Source organism: Thunnus albacares, chromosome 19 (assembly GCF_914725855.1).
Source record: "Thunnus albacares chromosome 19, fThuAlb1.1, whole genome shotgun sequence".
NCBI classification, from domain to species: domain Eukaryota; kingdom Metazoa; phylum Chordata; class Actinopteri; order Scombriformes; family Scombridae; genus Thunnus; species Thunnus albacares.
In genome coordinates, this window is record NC_058124.1 from 14524762 (window position 1) to 14541803 (window position 17042).

The 17042-nt window shown below is 39.7% G+C and overlaps 1 protein-coding gene across 4 annotated transcripts in view; it reads right to left on the reverse strand.

The window, feature by feature from the left end:
- Positions 1-17042, reverse strand: part of ripor2 (RHO family interacting cell polarization regulator 2) — a 65074-nt gene that overhangs the window by 23845 nt on the left and 24187 nt on the right. For all 4 annotated transcript variants that reach the window (XM_044335768.1, XM_044335770.1, XM_044335769.1 and 1 more), the window contains exon 2: positions 3944-4064. In XM_044335768.1, coding sequence (XP_044191703.1) covers positions 3944-4064 — 121 coding nt within the window. The remainder of the gene's footprint in view (positions 1-3943; positions 4065-17042) is intronic.

Consider the following 17042-nt stretch of genomic DNA (forward strand, 5'->3'; position numbering starts at 1 on the left):
CACACACACACACACACACACACACACACACACACACACACACACATATTGGTGAGTCCACCTAGAGCTTGCTTTTTCTCCAGGGTGCAGGAATTTTCTTTCTGTCTGCTGTGTAATGACTTTAAAATGGACTTTATACAACAAAAGCAGGAAAAAGGACCATTTTCACTTAAACGTCTACTGAGGACCAAAAGGTGCTCATAGTTCAGAGTTACTCACACAGACACAATATTACATCTTATATTGCATATTTATCACAGGATTTCCAGTGTTTCAGAGAATCAGGCCTGCAGGCTGCTTATAATAACAAAGCGTTACATTAGATTTCTGTATTATTTCAAAGCATCCTGAACAGGCCCTTGGGCCAGCCTGAGCATGAATTCATCTCATTTGTCAGATGGAGACGGCTCGTCGAGTCTGTTCACACCAAAATAACTCAGCCATACAGGACTGACTCTTTTGGCCTACATATTATTCAAATACCATTAGTCAAAAATGCAGGACTGTCAGTCACACAAACTGACAGTAGTGAACCTCTTCATCAATCACAGAGGTGTGCTGAATCACAAGTTTACACACATATGTGTGAACACATGCAAACATGTGCTTCCCACCCCCAACTTTCTGTGTTTGACCTGTGAGTGGCTGCCATTTATCTTATGCTGGAGTGAACTTACACACACACGCACACACACACACACACACACACACACACACACACACACTGAGGCCATCACACTCTCGGCAATCAATGACATTCATGTGTTCTTCACCCTCTTCCCTACAGTCCTCCAGCAGTTGACCAACATTGTGACTGATTCAAGGGAGGGAAGCCAACGAGCCAAGTCAAAGAGAGTTCATTAGTTGATGTATTTGAATAGACAGCAGAGACGGGAGCTCCTTTATTTTGTATCATAAATGTATTAATGATTATTTTCACTGTCCATTAATCTTTTGATCATTTTTTAGGATCAACTGTTTGGACTGTAAAACATCAGAGAACTGTGAAAAATTAGCCCCAGGCTTGTCTTGTTTTATCGGGCCAACACTTCAATACCCAAACATATTAAATTTACTATAATGTAAGGAAAAGGAAAAGCAGCAAATTCTCACTTTTGAGAACCAGGAACCATCAATGTTTGTTATCTTTGCTTGAAAAATGACCTTAATGATGAATCGGTTATCAAAACAGGTGTCAATTAACTAATCGATTAATTGTTGCAGCTCTACAAATGTGCAAACAAATGCAGAGAGAAAGCCTGATGTACCTACACACTGATTATTTATCATTATGGGATGCAACTAGAGGTTATTTCCTTCACAGATTAATCTGTTTTGTTTTTTTTTCTAAATTAGATTAACCAACAATTCAAAACACAGTAATTCAATTTACAATAATAAAAAATAAGAAAAATACACAAAAGTGGTTCATTCTCACATTTACGAAGCTAAAATCAAAAATATTTGGCATTTCTGCTTAATAAATGACTTCAATAATTCATTTTTTGTCAAAATTGTTGTCAATGAATTGTTTCAGTGCTATTTCTAAGCCTTAGTTTCTGTGTTCAAACAAGGAAAAAAGCTAATTTTTCTATACAGCAGAGCCACATCAAGACTTCCTCCAGTCACATCATTCCATTTTAGGTCACACTCATCTAACCCGCTCATGCACATTTCAGCTTTTAAAACCATTACAGATTTAGCTGACAAATGACATTCCCCTAGACTTAATGAAACGATCCCAGAGTCATCTCAGGGATAACGGCGACAACCAATTCCAGCGCCCGACAAGTTGGAACACACCACGTCTTGCTGCGTGCCAGCGAACGCAGCACAACTCCGGCTAAGCTGCCACAAATGTAGGGCACCGCTGAATGAGAGCGCTACGTAGCCTTGGGGTCATGCAAGCTGTAGTGCAGGAAGGTCTCTTGGCAGGGAGACACATATATATGCATACTAACACAATTCCATACTCACTTCTGATTTAGCACACATGCACAAAAACTCTGCTTTTGTGTGAGTGTCTGCAAAGCCTGCAATATGCATGCATGCATAAATGCACACGGAAACACACACACAATCATTCTAACACACTCCAGTGGCCTCAGAAGCCATCTCTCTGTAGCTTTCCACCTCGCTCATTATCAGAATAGTAACTTATCATTCGCTGTCACTCGCCCACACACCCGAGTCATTCCAGCCAATTACCCAATCCGCTGTCTGAACAGAGAGAAAAGAGGGGAACAGTCTCTTCAAAATCAGTTCTCTCAGCAGGACCTGCTCTGCTGAAATACACCCAGACACAGGCGCCCGACAACCAAGAATCTAAGATCGTGAGAGATATCTCTGGGATGTGAATGTGAGAGGGCTTTGTCTTCTGATGATGGAGTAAGCGGCTTCTGAGAGGGAAGATGAAACAGTCATCGCTCAAAAACTTTATCAATTGCTAACTCTTCCAGACCAACTTCTAGATATGAATGACACAATTACCAGGAAACTGAGTAATCCGGTAATGTCATTAAGTGATGATCACTCCTTAAGGATTCCTGTACAGGACTCGCTGAAGATTTTTTTAACATTATGACGACTGGCTCCAAATGATTGAGTCCTGAATTCCTTCTTTTTTGTGTGACTGAAGTTTGAATCTAAGCAGTGATGGGTGAGGTTTCTTAAAGGGACATTATTATTAAAGCATTGCACAGCTAAACATGCATGCTTCTAAGTGTATAAAGTATTAAGAATATTAAGAATAATTTCCTAGAAAAGAGTTGCTGCAGCTTGTTTTAAAGTCCTTAATTGTTGCAAATCAATTTTGCTCTATATTCTCTTTTCCATCGACATTATGTTACTTTCCTCTAAAGCGGCGTATATTTTTCCCACATATGCACACACATTGAGAGCAATTTGGAGCTCAGTTTCTTGCTTAAGGACACCACCCTGTGTGGACAGTAGGAGCCAGGAATCAAACCCCCAACCCTTTTATTAACGGCTCTACCACCTGTGTTACAACTGCCAAATCACATCCATCCTACACAATTTTACATTTACTCACCGGGATGTATTTCACAGACGACTTCAGGCAGTAAATTAGACTTCTGAATGCCAGTAAAATTACTGCTTTTAAATCAGAGGATCACACCGATCACCCGATGGCACAACCCCAACTTCATTCATTTTACCAGAACAAGTCACCACTTACGTAAAACTTAGAGTTAGAGACCTACTCAAAGAAAGAAGACTTTGTCTTACTTTTCTTACCCTTACAGGTCAGCGGATTACATGAAAAGAGCATCTGATCTTCAGATTCAACACATAATAGGCAAAACAGCAGAAAAAAATCTAACTCCTGAACTCCTCCTTGACAACTGTATCACTAAATAACAACAACAACAACAACAACAACAACAACAGGAGCGAGCTGGCAGTGTCTAAAATATTCTCTGAGGAAGAAAACTATTATTATTATAATTTTTATAAATGCATCAAGAATGAGTCATTTTTAACACATTGAAGTTAATAAACTAAAGCGATCCACAATGAAGACAAGCTATCTGCTGTCTTGATAACACTTTACTTTAAGTCCCACTATTTATTTGCTCACATTTGCTTATATCTGCTTACAACTGTGCTTTAAATTATGTATTAAATGTTTATATACTGCTTATTAATGCTAAAAAGGGGACTTTAAGTACATTTAAGTCTAAATTAAATTCTTTAAGTGTTTGATTAACTATTCCTCTGACGACCTTCATTAACTGACAACATTTTAGTAAAGTATTAGTAGTGATCATTAACATGTTGTGAATAGACATTCATCTCCACATCAATACCATTTCTAAGGGTATGATAAACTCCTTCATTCACCCCCTGACCTCAATTGTAATCTCCGAGATAAGTAACATCAGTTGATCATCGATTAACAGAACCGAAGACCTCTGCTTACCGTGAGCGTCTTTCCTGTAGCGTGCTGAAGCCGGCAAAGGACTGACTCCGGATTATGCCGTTGGGCCCCCCAGGGGAGTGGGTACCTGCCGCCATGATCTCTGGGACGCGCGACGACACTCCTGCAGGAGACACAGACATACAAATGCATTATAGGACATGTTTCAAAGCTGACAACCAGTGAAGGATTGGTAATGCATCATGGATACAACAAAAAGCATCTTATGAACAGTTTGCCGGCTAACCGAACCACCCACATAATCATCTGCACACGGAGGTTTGTTTACATGTATGAGGCTGACTTTCACCGCGGTTGGACTGTAAGGAAACTAAAAAAAACTAAGTGCAATGACGGATTATTCCCTGGACTATTATGAAGACAATTCTGAGTCAATTCACTTTGACTGTCCAACCGTATTTATTTGAGCCAGAGAGAAGATAAAACAACTGAAAGAAGAAAAACGAAGAACGGAGGCAGAAAGGCAACAGGACCATCAAGAAAGTCAACCTACAGTAACGGTTACCTCAGAGAAACTGCTGCTGTTCCTGCAGTCACCGCTCCCTTGAAGAGTAAAGAGAAAACCTTTTTCTGTAGACCTGTTGCTCCCAGACTAGAAAATCTAGAAACGTCCATGGATGAGAGTAACCCCAGCTGTGTAACTACTACACATGTATTTACAGTGTTTACAGTGTTTATATATTGTTGTCCTGGAGACTGGTTTATCTCCACAGCATCAACTGCATAAAAAGAGCGAGGCCAGCTGGAAAAATTTGATTACAACACTTAACTGTGTGAGGAATTACAGTATGCAAGTCTCCATCGTCCAGCGGTAGTCCATTAAAACTGTGTGGATCTTGTCATTTTATCCTTGCAATTTGTAAACTTGCAGGCATGAACCATTTTATTGAATCTACTAAGTTGCTACTTCTCTGGCATGAACAGATGCTGAGCTATCCACAGCCTCAGACATAAACAAACTGACATGCAAACTGCCCCAGATGTAGTTCCTTACGCAGTTAGCCATAACTGCATAATGCTGCTACAGGTGGCTAGTTCCTGTGTTTACTTTAGTTCAGACTCCCAAACAAACTTTTGAACTGTAAAAAATCATGTTTATTTCTAAAGCAGTAGGAGGCTGACGGAGATTGCCCCAATAACTGTCATTACATGCGAGGCCTTGTTCGCTCAACTCAATCTGAATCCCAATAAACGGAGCTGCAGAGAGCAAAGTCAGCAGGAGACATAGAGTCACAATTGCCACATACATCAGGTTCAAATAACTGGTCCTTTAACCCCAAAACATGTTGATAGAAAGGTTAACTGGAGTGCAGTGAACATTGTGCAATGCTGCACACAGCGGTGATGCTTGCCGTGTACGATGTGGATGAGCAGCATTCAGATCCTGTGCTAACATGTCTTGATTCCTCTAACCTATCCATCACCGCTCAACTGCAAACAGACCTCAATAGTTACTGTTTCATGTTTTCCCTCTTCAATCAGGTGTCAGACAACATGACTCGTCACTTTCTGTCATGTGCGATGTGTACTTTGTGCATATTTTCTACCTGAACTAAGACTTTTCTAAAAATGCAATTGATCAGACTGCAGATGTTTTGAAGCAGTTAATGTAGTGCAAGCAGGAGTTGATCACAGATCTGATTTAGCTTTAAAAACCCTGTTTGCCATTTAGAAATCAAGTTGTACAAGTAAGAAATTCCAGGAAGCAAATTCAGACCATCCTGTGGCAGAGTTATCTAATCAGCCTCTTCTACAGTTAAGACATCTTTTATCACCACGTCTATATTTAGCAGCAGCAGCCTGTCAAATTTCAACCTTTTTTAAGCTGGAGATGTGGAATGCAACATGACTCACATGGGTACTTTGGGAACACGCTGAAAATAGACAGTGAAACCTCCACGTATAGCTGTAAGATAATGATGTTGCAGGGATCGAGTGCCCAGAGGCAAGGATCCGCTGAGGTCACTGAATCACAGTTTCAACTAGCATAATAAGATTTTGTCCAGATCATGGTGCTAGTGGCAGCAGGTTGGCATTTAAACTAAAAGGGCAATTCAGTGCATGTTTAAAATCGTTCATTCTGTCAAGTTTTGTTTTTCAATCACAAAGTAACAGAAAAACAAATTGTAACAATGTAAAATAAGATACAAATCAAATCCTTATTTTGCCAACAAATCCCTTCATATAGAGGATCTAGAGGTCAGCTATAGAACAGCTAGAGAAAGTTCAGATTTGCTTGAGGGTGGACTAAGGCTGCAGCTAAGATTATTTCGATTATTGAAAAATCTGCCAATTGTCTTTCAAATAAAGTGATTGTTTGGTCTAAAAATGTAAAAAAAATATTGAAATATGTCCAACCCAATTTCCACGTGCCCAAGACGATATCTTTGAGTGTCTTGTTTTGTCTGACCAGCAGTCCAAAACCCTTGCTTGAATAGTTGCCAATCAGTTTTGTCTTAACTAATTGATCAATTGGCTAATCGGTTTCAGATGTAGGGTGGACAAATGCCAACATTCCTAACTGTGCTCAGACAGAATGGAAAGTGAATTTAGAGGCAGTGCAATTGCATATAACGTCAATGAAGAGGTGCAAGTAGATGCCAATTTGCTCGATGCAGCGCAAATTGATGCTACAGCTAATTTACAGTTGGTATTTTGGCTGTTTGGGGTGATAAAACACAAACAGTCCAGAAGTCAAACTCTCACAAATGATGTGAGGTGAAAATTCACTTTGTGTTCTGTCTAAACACGCCATAAAACTTCTTCTTAGGCTGCGTTCAGCCCCCTCATTCATTTCAATGAGACCACTGCTTTGGCAGCAGAAAATGCAGGTTTGTCCAAAAATGTTGAACCTGGCTCAGAGATTTATAACGTTATCCAGCAGGGCGCTGCAGTGGCCAATCAAATATGGACAAGCGCATGTTCCTTACTAGTGAACGCAGTATTTCTACTGTTTACCTGCCAATCGTCAACATGAAGGATACAATTATTGTTGCAAAAATTATCTCATAGTATTATTAACCACTATGCAGCGTTTTGGAGTCTGACAAGTCTTCAAACTTGTGGATCTTTTTCTCACATCCTGAATTACACATCCAACATGCTAAGAGTGTGATGACTGTAAACATTGTAGTGAGCAAGTAGAAGTGTCGTGTCATTTCTGTCTTGTTAATCTGTATCGCTTTACAACTGAGCTGAAGAAAAGTTTGCTGAACACAGAAATGCCTACAGGAGAGAGACAGAGGGAGGCAGTTTTGTCAAATCAAATTAAACTCAACTAGCAAACAGAGGAATCAGCATCTAAAGCCTCAGTATTCTGCTTCTCTTTCTCACTCAAACAAGATAAACCATCCCACGGCGTTACCAGTTAAACAACTTTGCCAAATGAAGCAACAAGCAAAACTGCATTTTTTTTGGTCTGTTACTTTGTTTGTGGGGCCCTGTGTTTGTATGTGTCTGGTTTTCAACTGATCCATCCATCTTTCTGTCTCTAGAAGATAGACTACCTATGTGTGGGGTCAGGGCCAGGCTCATGTCGTCATACAAATGCAAGAACACACAAACACACACACACACACACACACACACACACACACACACACACACACACACACACACACACAATAGGTACAAGCTATTGAGCCAGCAACCTGATATCCTCTCCTTTGGTCTGACAGACAGAGAGCCACATAAAGACCCAGCACGAGGCCCGAGGAAAGACTAGAGCCTTGTTTTGCAGTGGGGGGGACAATAAGCCAATGAGACTGATACTATTCAGGCTATTAATAGCAGCTCACTTTAACACCGAGGACCCTGATGGCTGTGACTCAGTAAATGAATCATCAGGATCAATGGTTTGTCTAGATGCTTTGGCCCAGAAAGGGGCTGGTTTGAATGGTCAGATGTAGCCAAAAATATACCTTGTTTTGTTCAACAGGCTGGTGATTTATCTATGAAATGATATACAAGATTCTTTAGAGTGAGTGAACTGCATTAATTCATATTTTTATATACACAATTGATCAAATTACATCTTGTATTGTGAATGCTGTTGGTTTTAGTGATGAACCATCACAGAATGAACACCTAACTCTGTTGTACCCCTCAGTTCTACAGAGCTTTTTAGCATCTCTCAGCTCATTATTATTTATTTTTTTTACAGCCCACAAAATTCCACTCCCATCCTTGTTTTTAGCTGCACAAGCATTAGTTATCAGCAAAAAGGCTCTTATAAGCCCACTGTACACTACCTTCCCAGAACCAAACAGCAGACACGCAAAGTTATCAACAAGCTGGTGAAGCTGCGAAGCATTTAGCAGCTAAAGCGACAGCTATTTCCCACGGGAGCTGGTGGAGAACAAAAACAGAGCTAAAAGAAGAGTGAGTATTAGAATTAAACGTATCAGATGACCAGAAACATTACTCCAAATGGATGCTAATGTTGCTCTGTGCCTGCTGGATGAGTAAATTTGCATTCATTTGCTAAGAGTGTTTCCTATGTGATTTTATGAGGCAATATCAGATGTCAAAATTGATTAATGCAGCTTTAAGAATATTAAATCAGTAGTTTGTGAAATTGCATACAGCATAATCAACCTGATGTTAAGCAATCAACTGTGTTGTACTGTGTTCTGTATATGAGCCCACACTCTTATACAGGCTAATTTTGTTAGTTGTTAGTTGCATTTTGCTCATTTGGACAACAGAAATGTGTCTGATAACATTATATAATCATATCAGCATGAGAACATTTTACTGAAGGACAATGATTAATTATAGCGATTGATCATCTTTCCCTCACCACAGCTGGCAGCAGGCAAAATACCTATCAAGAGAGCAGCAATTTGTAATGTCCTGAAGCACTTTGGTACATTTTGGTGTCTGGATGTTCAGTAGCTCAGTTTTCTGCCTTGCCCTGTTTGTCTCTCTGACTTTCTGACTCATTCGCCTAAAAGAAGAGCAGTGGGTGGCATATGATGGTACATGTTGTTACCTAATGCTCTCTGGGTAATCACAGAACAGGCTGGACACAGTTTCCTGCACTTCAACCATTTACTAAAGACACAGAATGAAGATGGACGAGAAGAAGTCAAGAACTGAACTCGGTACACGATGATACCAGACTCTATTAGCTGGATAGTCAATATACTGATGTTCTCGAAATGGTACAAGAGTGTAGTTCTGCCCGTGACGAGGACTCAAGTGAATAACGCTGAGTACAACTGTCATCAGAGGTAAAAATATATATATTTTACAGGAACAGCACTCACACAATTCAAACAGGGGAAATAACTCTATATTTACTACAGTGCGTAAACTAAAATCTGATGCTGGGTTGAAGGCGGAGAACGTGTATGAAATATACTCAGTGTTTGCCCTACATTCATTTATCACTGCTCGATAAATGTGGCACTTTATAAAAAGATAATCATCTTCTCTTCCCTCAGATGCTAATACCTGTGTTTCAGATATAAAAACATATGCTTTCTTGGCACAACATCTGCAGCATCTGTATCCAAGCTGTGGACGTTTATCCAGCTGCTACAAATATATTAGATGAACATCAGCTGTTTGTGTCTGGCAAATCAGATTAAATATATTACATGAGTGATTTTTCATGTTTCTGTTTTCTATTAATAGGAAGAATTGGCCAACAACTCGAGAGTAAAAATAGGTTCCCTTCTATTTTTCTTTCTTTTTTTATTTGTTCTTGAAGAAGATATTTTGGCAAAATGTCCAAAAAACCTTTCCCAGCCTCAGCAAGCCAGTTTCAAAACAAACTACACATTGAAATCAGTGTTCCCAATGCACACACACATACTGAGTTCAGCCACTGAATCATAAAAACCTTTCCTCCGCACCTCTTAGTGTCACCGCTCATCTCGTCTAAAGAGCCTTTCAGAGCGAGAACAACAATGCCAACTCGTTTCGTGTTCTGGTTTGGTGCCAGCCGTTACCCGTGTTGAATACCGCTGCCAGTCAGTCCATTCACTGGCCTTTCTTCTCTGGCGTTCACACACAAATAGCCTGAAATGCCCTGGACGAGGTGCGTGAGTGTTGTTCTGTGGAATATGTGAGCATTGGATTGATCAGTATTCTTAGCTGTGGCTTGACGCAAGAGTGGACAAATGATACATTCAAGAAGAAGCGCACACACAGGTTAGTGAGGGGCGACTGGCATGAGAGAGCAGGACATCTGATATCTATTTGCTGGTTTCTTTTCACACAGACAAAAATCCAAAGCCACATGAGGATGTTCACGCCAATCAATGGTTAGTTGTGTCTGTAGCAGGAGCGAACACATGAACACGGGAAGAAGGTCCTGTCTGCCCTGATATCAAAAATGCAACGTACCTCTTTGCACTAGTTCAGGTTGCATCTTGATTCATTCTCCGGCTAGCTGTTAGCTGATTTTGCTCGTCCACATCCCAGTATGCAAAGCGTACCTGGCTGCGAGAGCAGTGTAGCTCAAACTTTCAGAGTACACATAGTAGTTGGGTCGGATTGAGGTTGAATCATGTTCCCACCACAAACTAACAGCTCAAGAATTCATTTGGAACCGAACCGTCAAAGGGTCTTACTGCAGTTATTTAGGTCGCAATATGGATGCAATATTCAAGAACTATATTCAGTTTATGTAAACAAACACTGCTGCACAGCTCTTTCAATTCTTCACGCTAATAATCACATCAATCAGTCTGAGTTCCTTGTCTGCTGTTAAGCGTCTCGCCCAAACTCACAATCAGCTGCACGCACATAAACACACACTTGACTAATCCTCTGAGAGTGTGTGTGTGTGTGTGTGTGTGCGTGCACGTTTCTGAGTGTGTATTTATGTGTAAAACCAGTGTCAGCCTGCAGTGCATGTTAACAACAGGAGCCTAATTCTTAATGCCTGTATAAATTAGCCTCGCCATGGCAACAGCAGACAAAATGGGATGAAGTGTCTTACGTAAAACAACGGCTATGAGCCAACTGCCAAGAAGTAGGACACACACCCTCGTGTTACAGGGCCGAGGCTTTTAAAGCACCAATCCTTCATCTGGAAAAAGCTGTTTTCATTTTCAGATCAGTTACAGATGTTCTAAAATGTGCAAGTGGCAAGAACTTGATCAAAAGCATCCTTCAGCCTCTTTTCATTCTTTCTAATTTTATTCCTTTCTTATGTGACAGAATGTGAAGACAAAAATAGGAAGAAATTAGAGAATAAGGCAGGCAGGAGATGATGAGAGCTATTATGCAAAACAGAATAGAAGTGTATAAAAAGATGCAAAAGGATTGTTAGAAAATACAAACAATCACACTTCTGTTGAAACAGAGCAAATCCAACAGATTAGAGTGATGATATACTGTATATATATGACTGGAAATGGAGTAACATGTTCCAACACACCCTGCAGGTCGTAAGCACGCGCCTGAATGCTGCTCAGTTATCCCACACAGAGTCCATGTTTGTGTGAACTGGTTCAGTGAGGAGGGTAACTGCTGGTGCCGCTCCAAACTGGGCTAAAACTGGCTGCTGGCTGCTATATCTGAGCCAAAACGTACAATATTGTTTCTTTCTCTTTTCCTGTAATTCTGTGTGAAATTGAAAACAAGAGTATGAGACACCTGCTAAAGCTTCGTTTGAAGTTTTGTTTTACACAGATTGCTATTATCCTCTCAAATGTCTTGACTAGGGCTACAACTAACAATAATTTTCCAGTATTTCCTTAATTAAATGATTAATCTTGGTCTATCAAACATAAGAAAGCTGTGAAATTTGACCACACAATTTCCTAGAGGAAACATATTCTAATTGCATTTTTAGTCTAACCATCAGTCCAAAACCCAAAGATATTTAATTTACAATAATTTAAGTTTTAATCGAATAATTGTTTCAACTCAAGTCTTGACCACAGCCAAAGAAGTGGCTTCATTTTGGTCTACTTGATACACTTTTATTTCTACAAATCAACTAAATGAACAAGTGAAGATTTAAGACTTGCAGTAAGCCATCTTGAAATTTCAACTACAGCTCCTGCAGATTGTCTACATAATCCCTTGCATGCATAAAACCATTAGTTTTGAGATTAAAGGCAGCATGTCTAATCCCACTCACTTTACGTGTCCCATTAACCTGGTGACCATCTTGGAAAGAACATGTTTTAAATCCCAAATTCCCTGCAGGTAAAGCGTGTGACACCAACAAATCTGCCTGCAGAACACACACAGTCACAAGCACAATCATGTTTACGAAAGGTGACACCAGAACACCACACAGGCAAATGTGATTCTACAGTACTGTACAGCAGAAAACTCACGATATTGCTTTTTAACTGAATTCAGGATTTGGCCATTTATAGCTGGTTTTACCGAGCAAAATGGCTTCAGGAACAGAGAGCCTCATTATCCTCAGTGTGAGCCCTGAGCGGAGGAAAAGTACAAGTTCCTCTTGAGGAAGGAGTGCTTATTCATCTTCACTAAAAGACTACACAAAGGGACTAAGAGGCAGGAAAGGAGCTGTTTTAGGATGATAGTGCCTTGTGAGGTGGCGATGAAACACCTTTAATGGTAAGGATGGTTTACAGAATATCCGGCTCAGTTTTCTCTGTGTTTGACTGAAAAGGGGTAAAATGTGACACTGATTTAGCAATGGATGCATGCTATAAACACATCAACACCTTTCAAGCTGAAAGGGTGAACTTCTTAGCAAACAGTTGCATGTACACATCCAGCAGACACAAAACAACATGAACATTCATCGTGTTTCTGATCACCTGATGAATGTTAGTCCGATATTCACTCTCCTTTTAGCTCTGTTTTTGGTCTCCGCCAATTCCTAAAATAAATATCTGGCACTTTAGCAGCTAAATGCTCCACTATATTCACCAGCTAGAAGCTTTGGTACTAGACATGTAACATATTGAGAGTTTTAAGAGCTTTTTTTTTTACAGGAAATACAAACACAACGCTGGTTAGAGTGAACAAAACAATAAAGATGTGGCTCAGAAAACCAAAACAAAGAGCTAAAAGAAGCTAAAAAAGCTCCATAGAGCCAATGGGAACCTAAGGTGTATTACTCTCTGTGGGTTAATCACTACAGCCCAATTCACATACAAGTAATCATGTGATCCATTGCTGATATAAAAATATTCATTATAGCAGCTTTAAGAGTTTTATGTCAATTCATACTTAAAAACTCAAAGATAAACATTATGAATGTAAATCACTGCAAAAGTGTAAACTAATCTCACTCTGGCTACGCACATGAAAAACATATCCACATATCCACATGTCCACACACACACACACACACACACACACACACACACACACACAGAGGGAGATGTTGTAAACAACATGACCCGGTGACAGTAAGGAATTCACCAAACGCTTTGAACCTGAGAATAGAGAGCCTGTTATGGCTGCACACCTCCAGTAAGTCATCTGAAGGATGATTAATAACATTTTTAAACTGCCTAAAGCCTTAGTTTCATCTGCTTGTGGTTGCATGAATCCCATCACACACACAGAACACACAAAAATAAACAATGGGCATTAGAAAAACTTCAACATGTCCTGTGTGATGCTGGTATGCAGCGAGGAGGATACCTCAGGTGCAAAAAGAATCAATAGCTTGGTCAATAGTCAGCTCTACAGATGTGAACAATGCCTCTTTATAACCGTCCTGCTGAGTGGACACAATGGTGAAAAAAAATCCTGAAGGAACACAAATGAGTCAGCCTGTGTGACCCCAAACAGTGAAAAACAAGAAAGACTTTGTGAATTTGGCCAGAGATTTGATTTAAACAGAGAATAGTTACTTTGTTTAAAGTAATAGTTCAACATTTTGGGAAATTCTCTTGTTTGCTTTCTTGCTGAGAGTTAGATGAGAAGAATGATACAAACAGAAAATGTTTGTTTATTACAACTTAAAATAATTATTTCTTGCTCTCTTCAGCTTGACCGAGTTCCCTGCACATCAGGACATTTCTCTGACCAAAAATAATCAAGTTGCCGGACATCCTGACCCAAATAATCTGACTCTCCTGATCTCTGACATCCTCCCATGGCACAAGATTTATCAAAAAAACAACCAATGCTTTATCAGGTCAACATTAAACTGGTCTAGACTCTATAAATAATATCAACAGCAATCAGCTGACAGACAGCTTAGTCATCTGATGCAGTTAAACAGTTTTACCAACTGATTGGGAGCTTGATGTGTATTAAAGAGGGGATGTGACTGTTGTATGAGTGCCAAAGTGTGTTTGTGTGTGCGTGAAAGAGGGTCAGTGCAAATCACATCACAAGAAAGTCGAGACAGGTCAAAAATGTCACCAACAAGCAGAAATGCACAAAACATACACACACAAACATTAATCTGGATTCAGAATTTCTGATATGAGTTTTCAAGGCTCTAAATATTTTAGGTCATTCTTGTCACTTTAATCAGATAAGTGTTCTTGATATTCTTCTTTTGATCCATCTTACTTAGCAAGAACCAAGGCTCGTTTCTCTCCACCTCAGTGACATTTTCAATTCCTTATCTTTGCACCCCAGTGTGTGTGTGTGTGTGTGTGTGTGTGTGCGTGCGTGTGTGTGTGTGTGAGAGAGAGAGATTTCCCCACATAATGTTGAATTACGATAGTCACTCTATTCTAATTATAGGTCATCAGTGTCCTCGTGGGGCAGTGCACGCAGGAGAAATTAAGGCCAGGATATGGAGTGGCATTTAAATGTACAGATGACCAGATTAACTGAGGCATGTCTGGGCTAAAGTTACATTCAGGCAGCTGCCACTGACATTTCAGCAGTGGAGAGCAGCGTGTAATCACTTGTGAGAACTGTAAGCCACACCAGTAAATGTACAATCCAGATTAATGGTCTCAAAGATTATTTTTATGACATTTATACATTATTAGACAGTACAGTAGAAAGCATCACCAGCACCAGCAGCTGTGAGACAGCGGCTTAAACCGCAAACACATAGTGTATCTTTTTAGCCAACTTGAGCATCAACACACTGACAACACTGTAATTAAATGCTGAAATAAACACTTTTCATGCAAAGTGCCAACGTTGGACAGCAAGATGCTCGGACACTATTTACATCTATGTACTTAATTTCACCAAGATGATCAACTCAGTATCAAACAACGGGGATTATAAATAAACCATATCACAATAAAAACATCAAGTGGCAGTATAAAGCACAGCCTATCGAGTATAAATGTCCAGATTTCAGTTTGGCTGCAAGGATTTTCTGGACACGTGGATCCCTTTTCTAAAAAACCTTTGAATGACATTACCAGTCAAAATTGCAATTTTGCAGAATTACAATGCACTAAAAGGCCAAAGTGATGTCTAGAAATGTTATGTTTGTCCAACCAAGTTGACCAACAGTCCAAAACCCAAAGTTATTCATATTACTTTGATATAAAATGAGGAAAGAGTCGAAATCAACATTTGAAACAGAGGAAATCAAGAGAATTTTCAGCATTTTAGCTTAAACAATGACATAAATGATCAATCAGTAATAAAAATAATGACCAATCTGTGATGGTTAGTTAAGTTATCGAGGAGTTATTCTGTGATGAAGCGCTACAGTGTATGTTTTTACTTAACCCACTTCCCATCAAGCTGTCTTGCCAACCTCTGCTTGAAGAGTTCATACCGCCTGAAAATGTGTTTCATGTTTTTGCCGAACTTCAGTGCTTCAGCTGTAGAAGTGAACTCCAGGGTGTGTCAAGTACACCGTGACATCACTGTTGACCTAACTAATCAGTGATGCTGGGTGTAGCTTTAAATGAACAATTTCCTACATTTCCCCAAGAGAACAAGTGTACATTTTTTCATCCATGTGTCTTTTTTACGCAGGTACCAGCAGGGTAACTTTTCCCCTAATCAAACATCTTATAGCTGCACTGAAAATATTTGTGGTGTCACATTGTCTATATTTTGCTATAGAAGTGACAAAATTACACCAACTAGAAACAGCATGGGCCTGGAAACGCATCACACATCACCAACAGTGCTAAAGTATTTCCGGCTGTATTTCTATTCACAGACTGAAATAACGTCCTCTCATCTCCACCCCCACTATTTTTCTATCTCTTCTCTTCACAATGTGTCATGCATATTGCTCTAATAAATGTCTGATTGACATATTAACGTCCCCAGCATTTGGGTCAGCATGAAAACCAGTTTCTCCACTCGCACTACTTCTTCTTCTGATTTGTCCATTATGTGTGACTCTGATTGAAAATGACCACCTATGCTGCAGCGCTGGAATGCAGTTACCATATAAACAGGATTACTTTGGTTATTTCAGCTCCATTTGTTATTTTTAGTAAGAAAAGACCACATTCTTTTCACTGATAGCAGCTACTGTGATGATAGAAGGTCAGAGTATTGTAGCGGCTCTGTGTGAAAACAGCCGGTTAGATACAGAGTTTGTCTTAGTTCATAACTATACTGTATCAGCTGGCGAGGCGGCAGGATTTGAGGTGTGTTAATGTATGACTAGCAGCTAGGAAATAACTAATTTCTAAACCATGAGCTTGATTTTCTTAAATGAAGAATTTTTAGTGGGGGATTCAAATGATTTAAAGGGCATAAGATGTAAGAAACACATTCTGCACTGTCTTTTTAATTAAGTTTAGGAAATACAGCAATTTATACTCCATTTGGATTTGATTTTTCCATGACAGAATTCAAATAACCAACCTATGGCCTACATTCACTGTCTTTTGTTTCTAATGCTTTCTGCTTATATTCGTTTCATAGGACAGACATAAATGTAGAGTTTCTCTCTTGCCAGAAAAACATCAAACACTGTGGGTGTGATTTACAAAACAGAAGTCACGGTGGATTTTCTGTCCCACACATTTCTCTCGCAGCCTTAACTAAATCATTACCATAATGTTAACAACAGAATAACAAATTACAGAGTGGCTGAACGAAGAGGAAAAACAAACTGCAGGAGAAAAAAAAAAGGCTGAACCAAGAGAGGAAAATGACAAGTGAAAGACGCTTCCACGTGTTCCTGAAATGAGCTCTCGCTGGCAGAGAAATACTCTTGAGGGGACAATTGTGC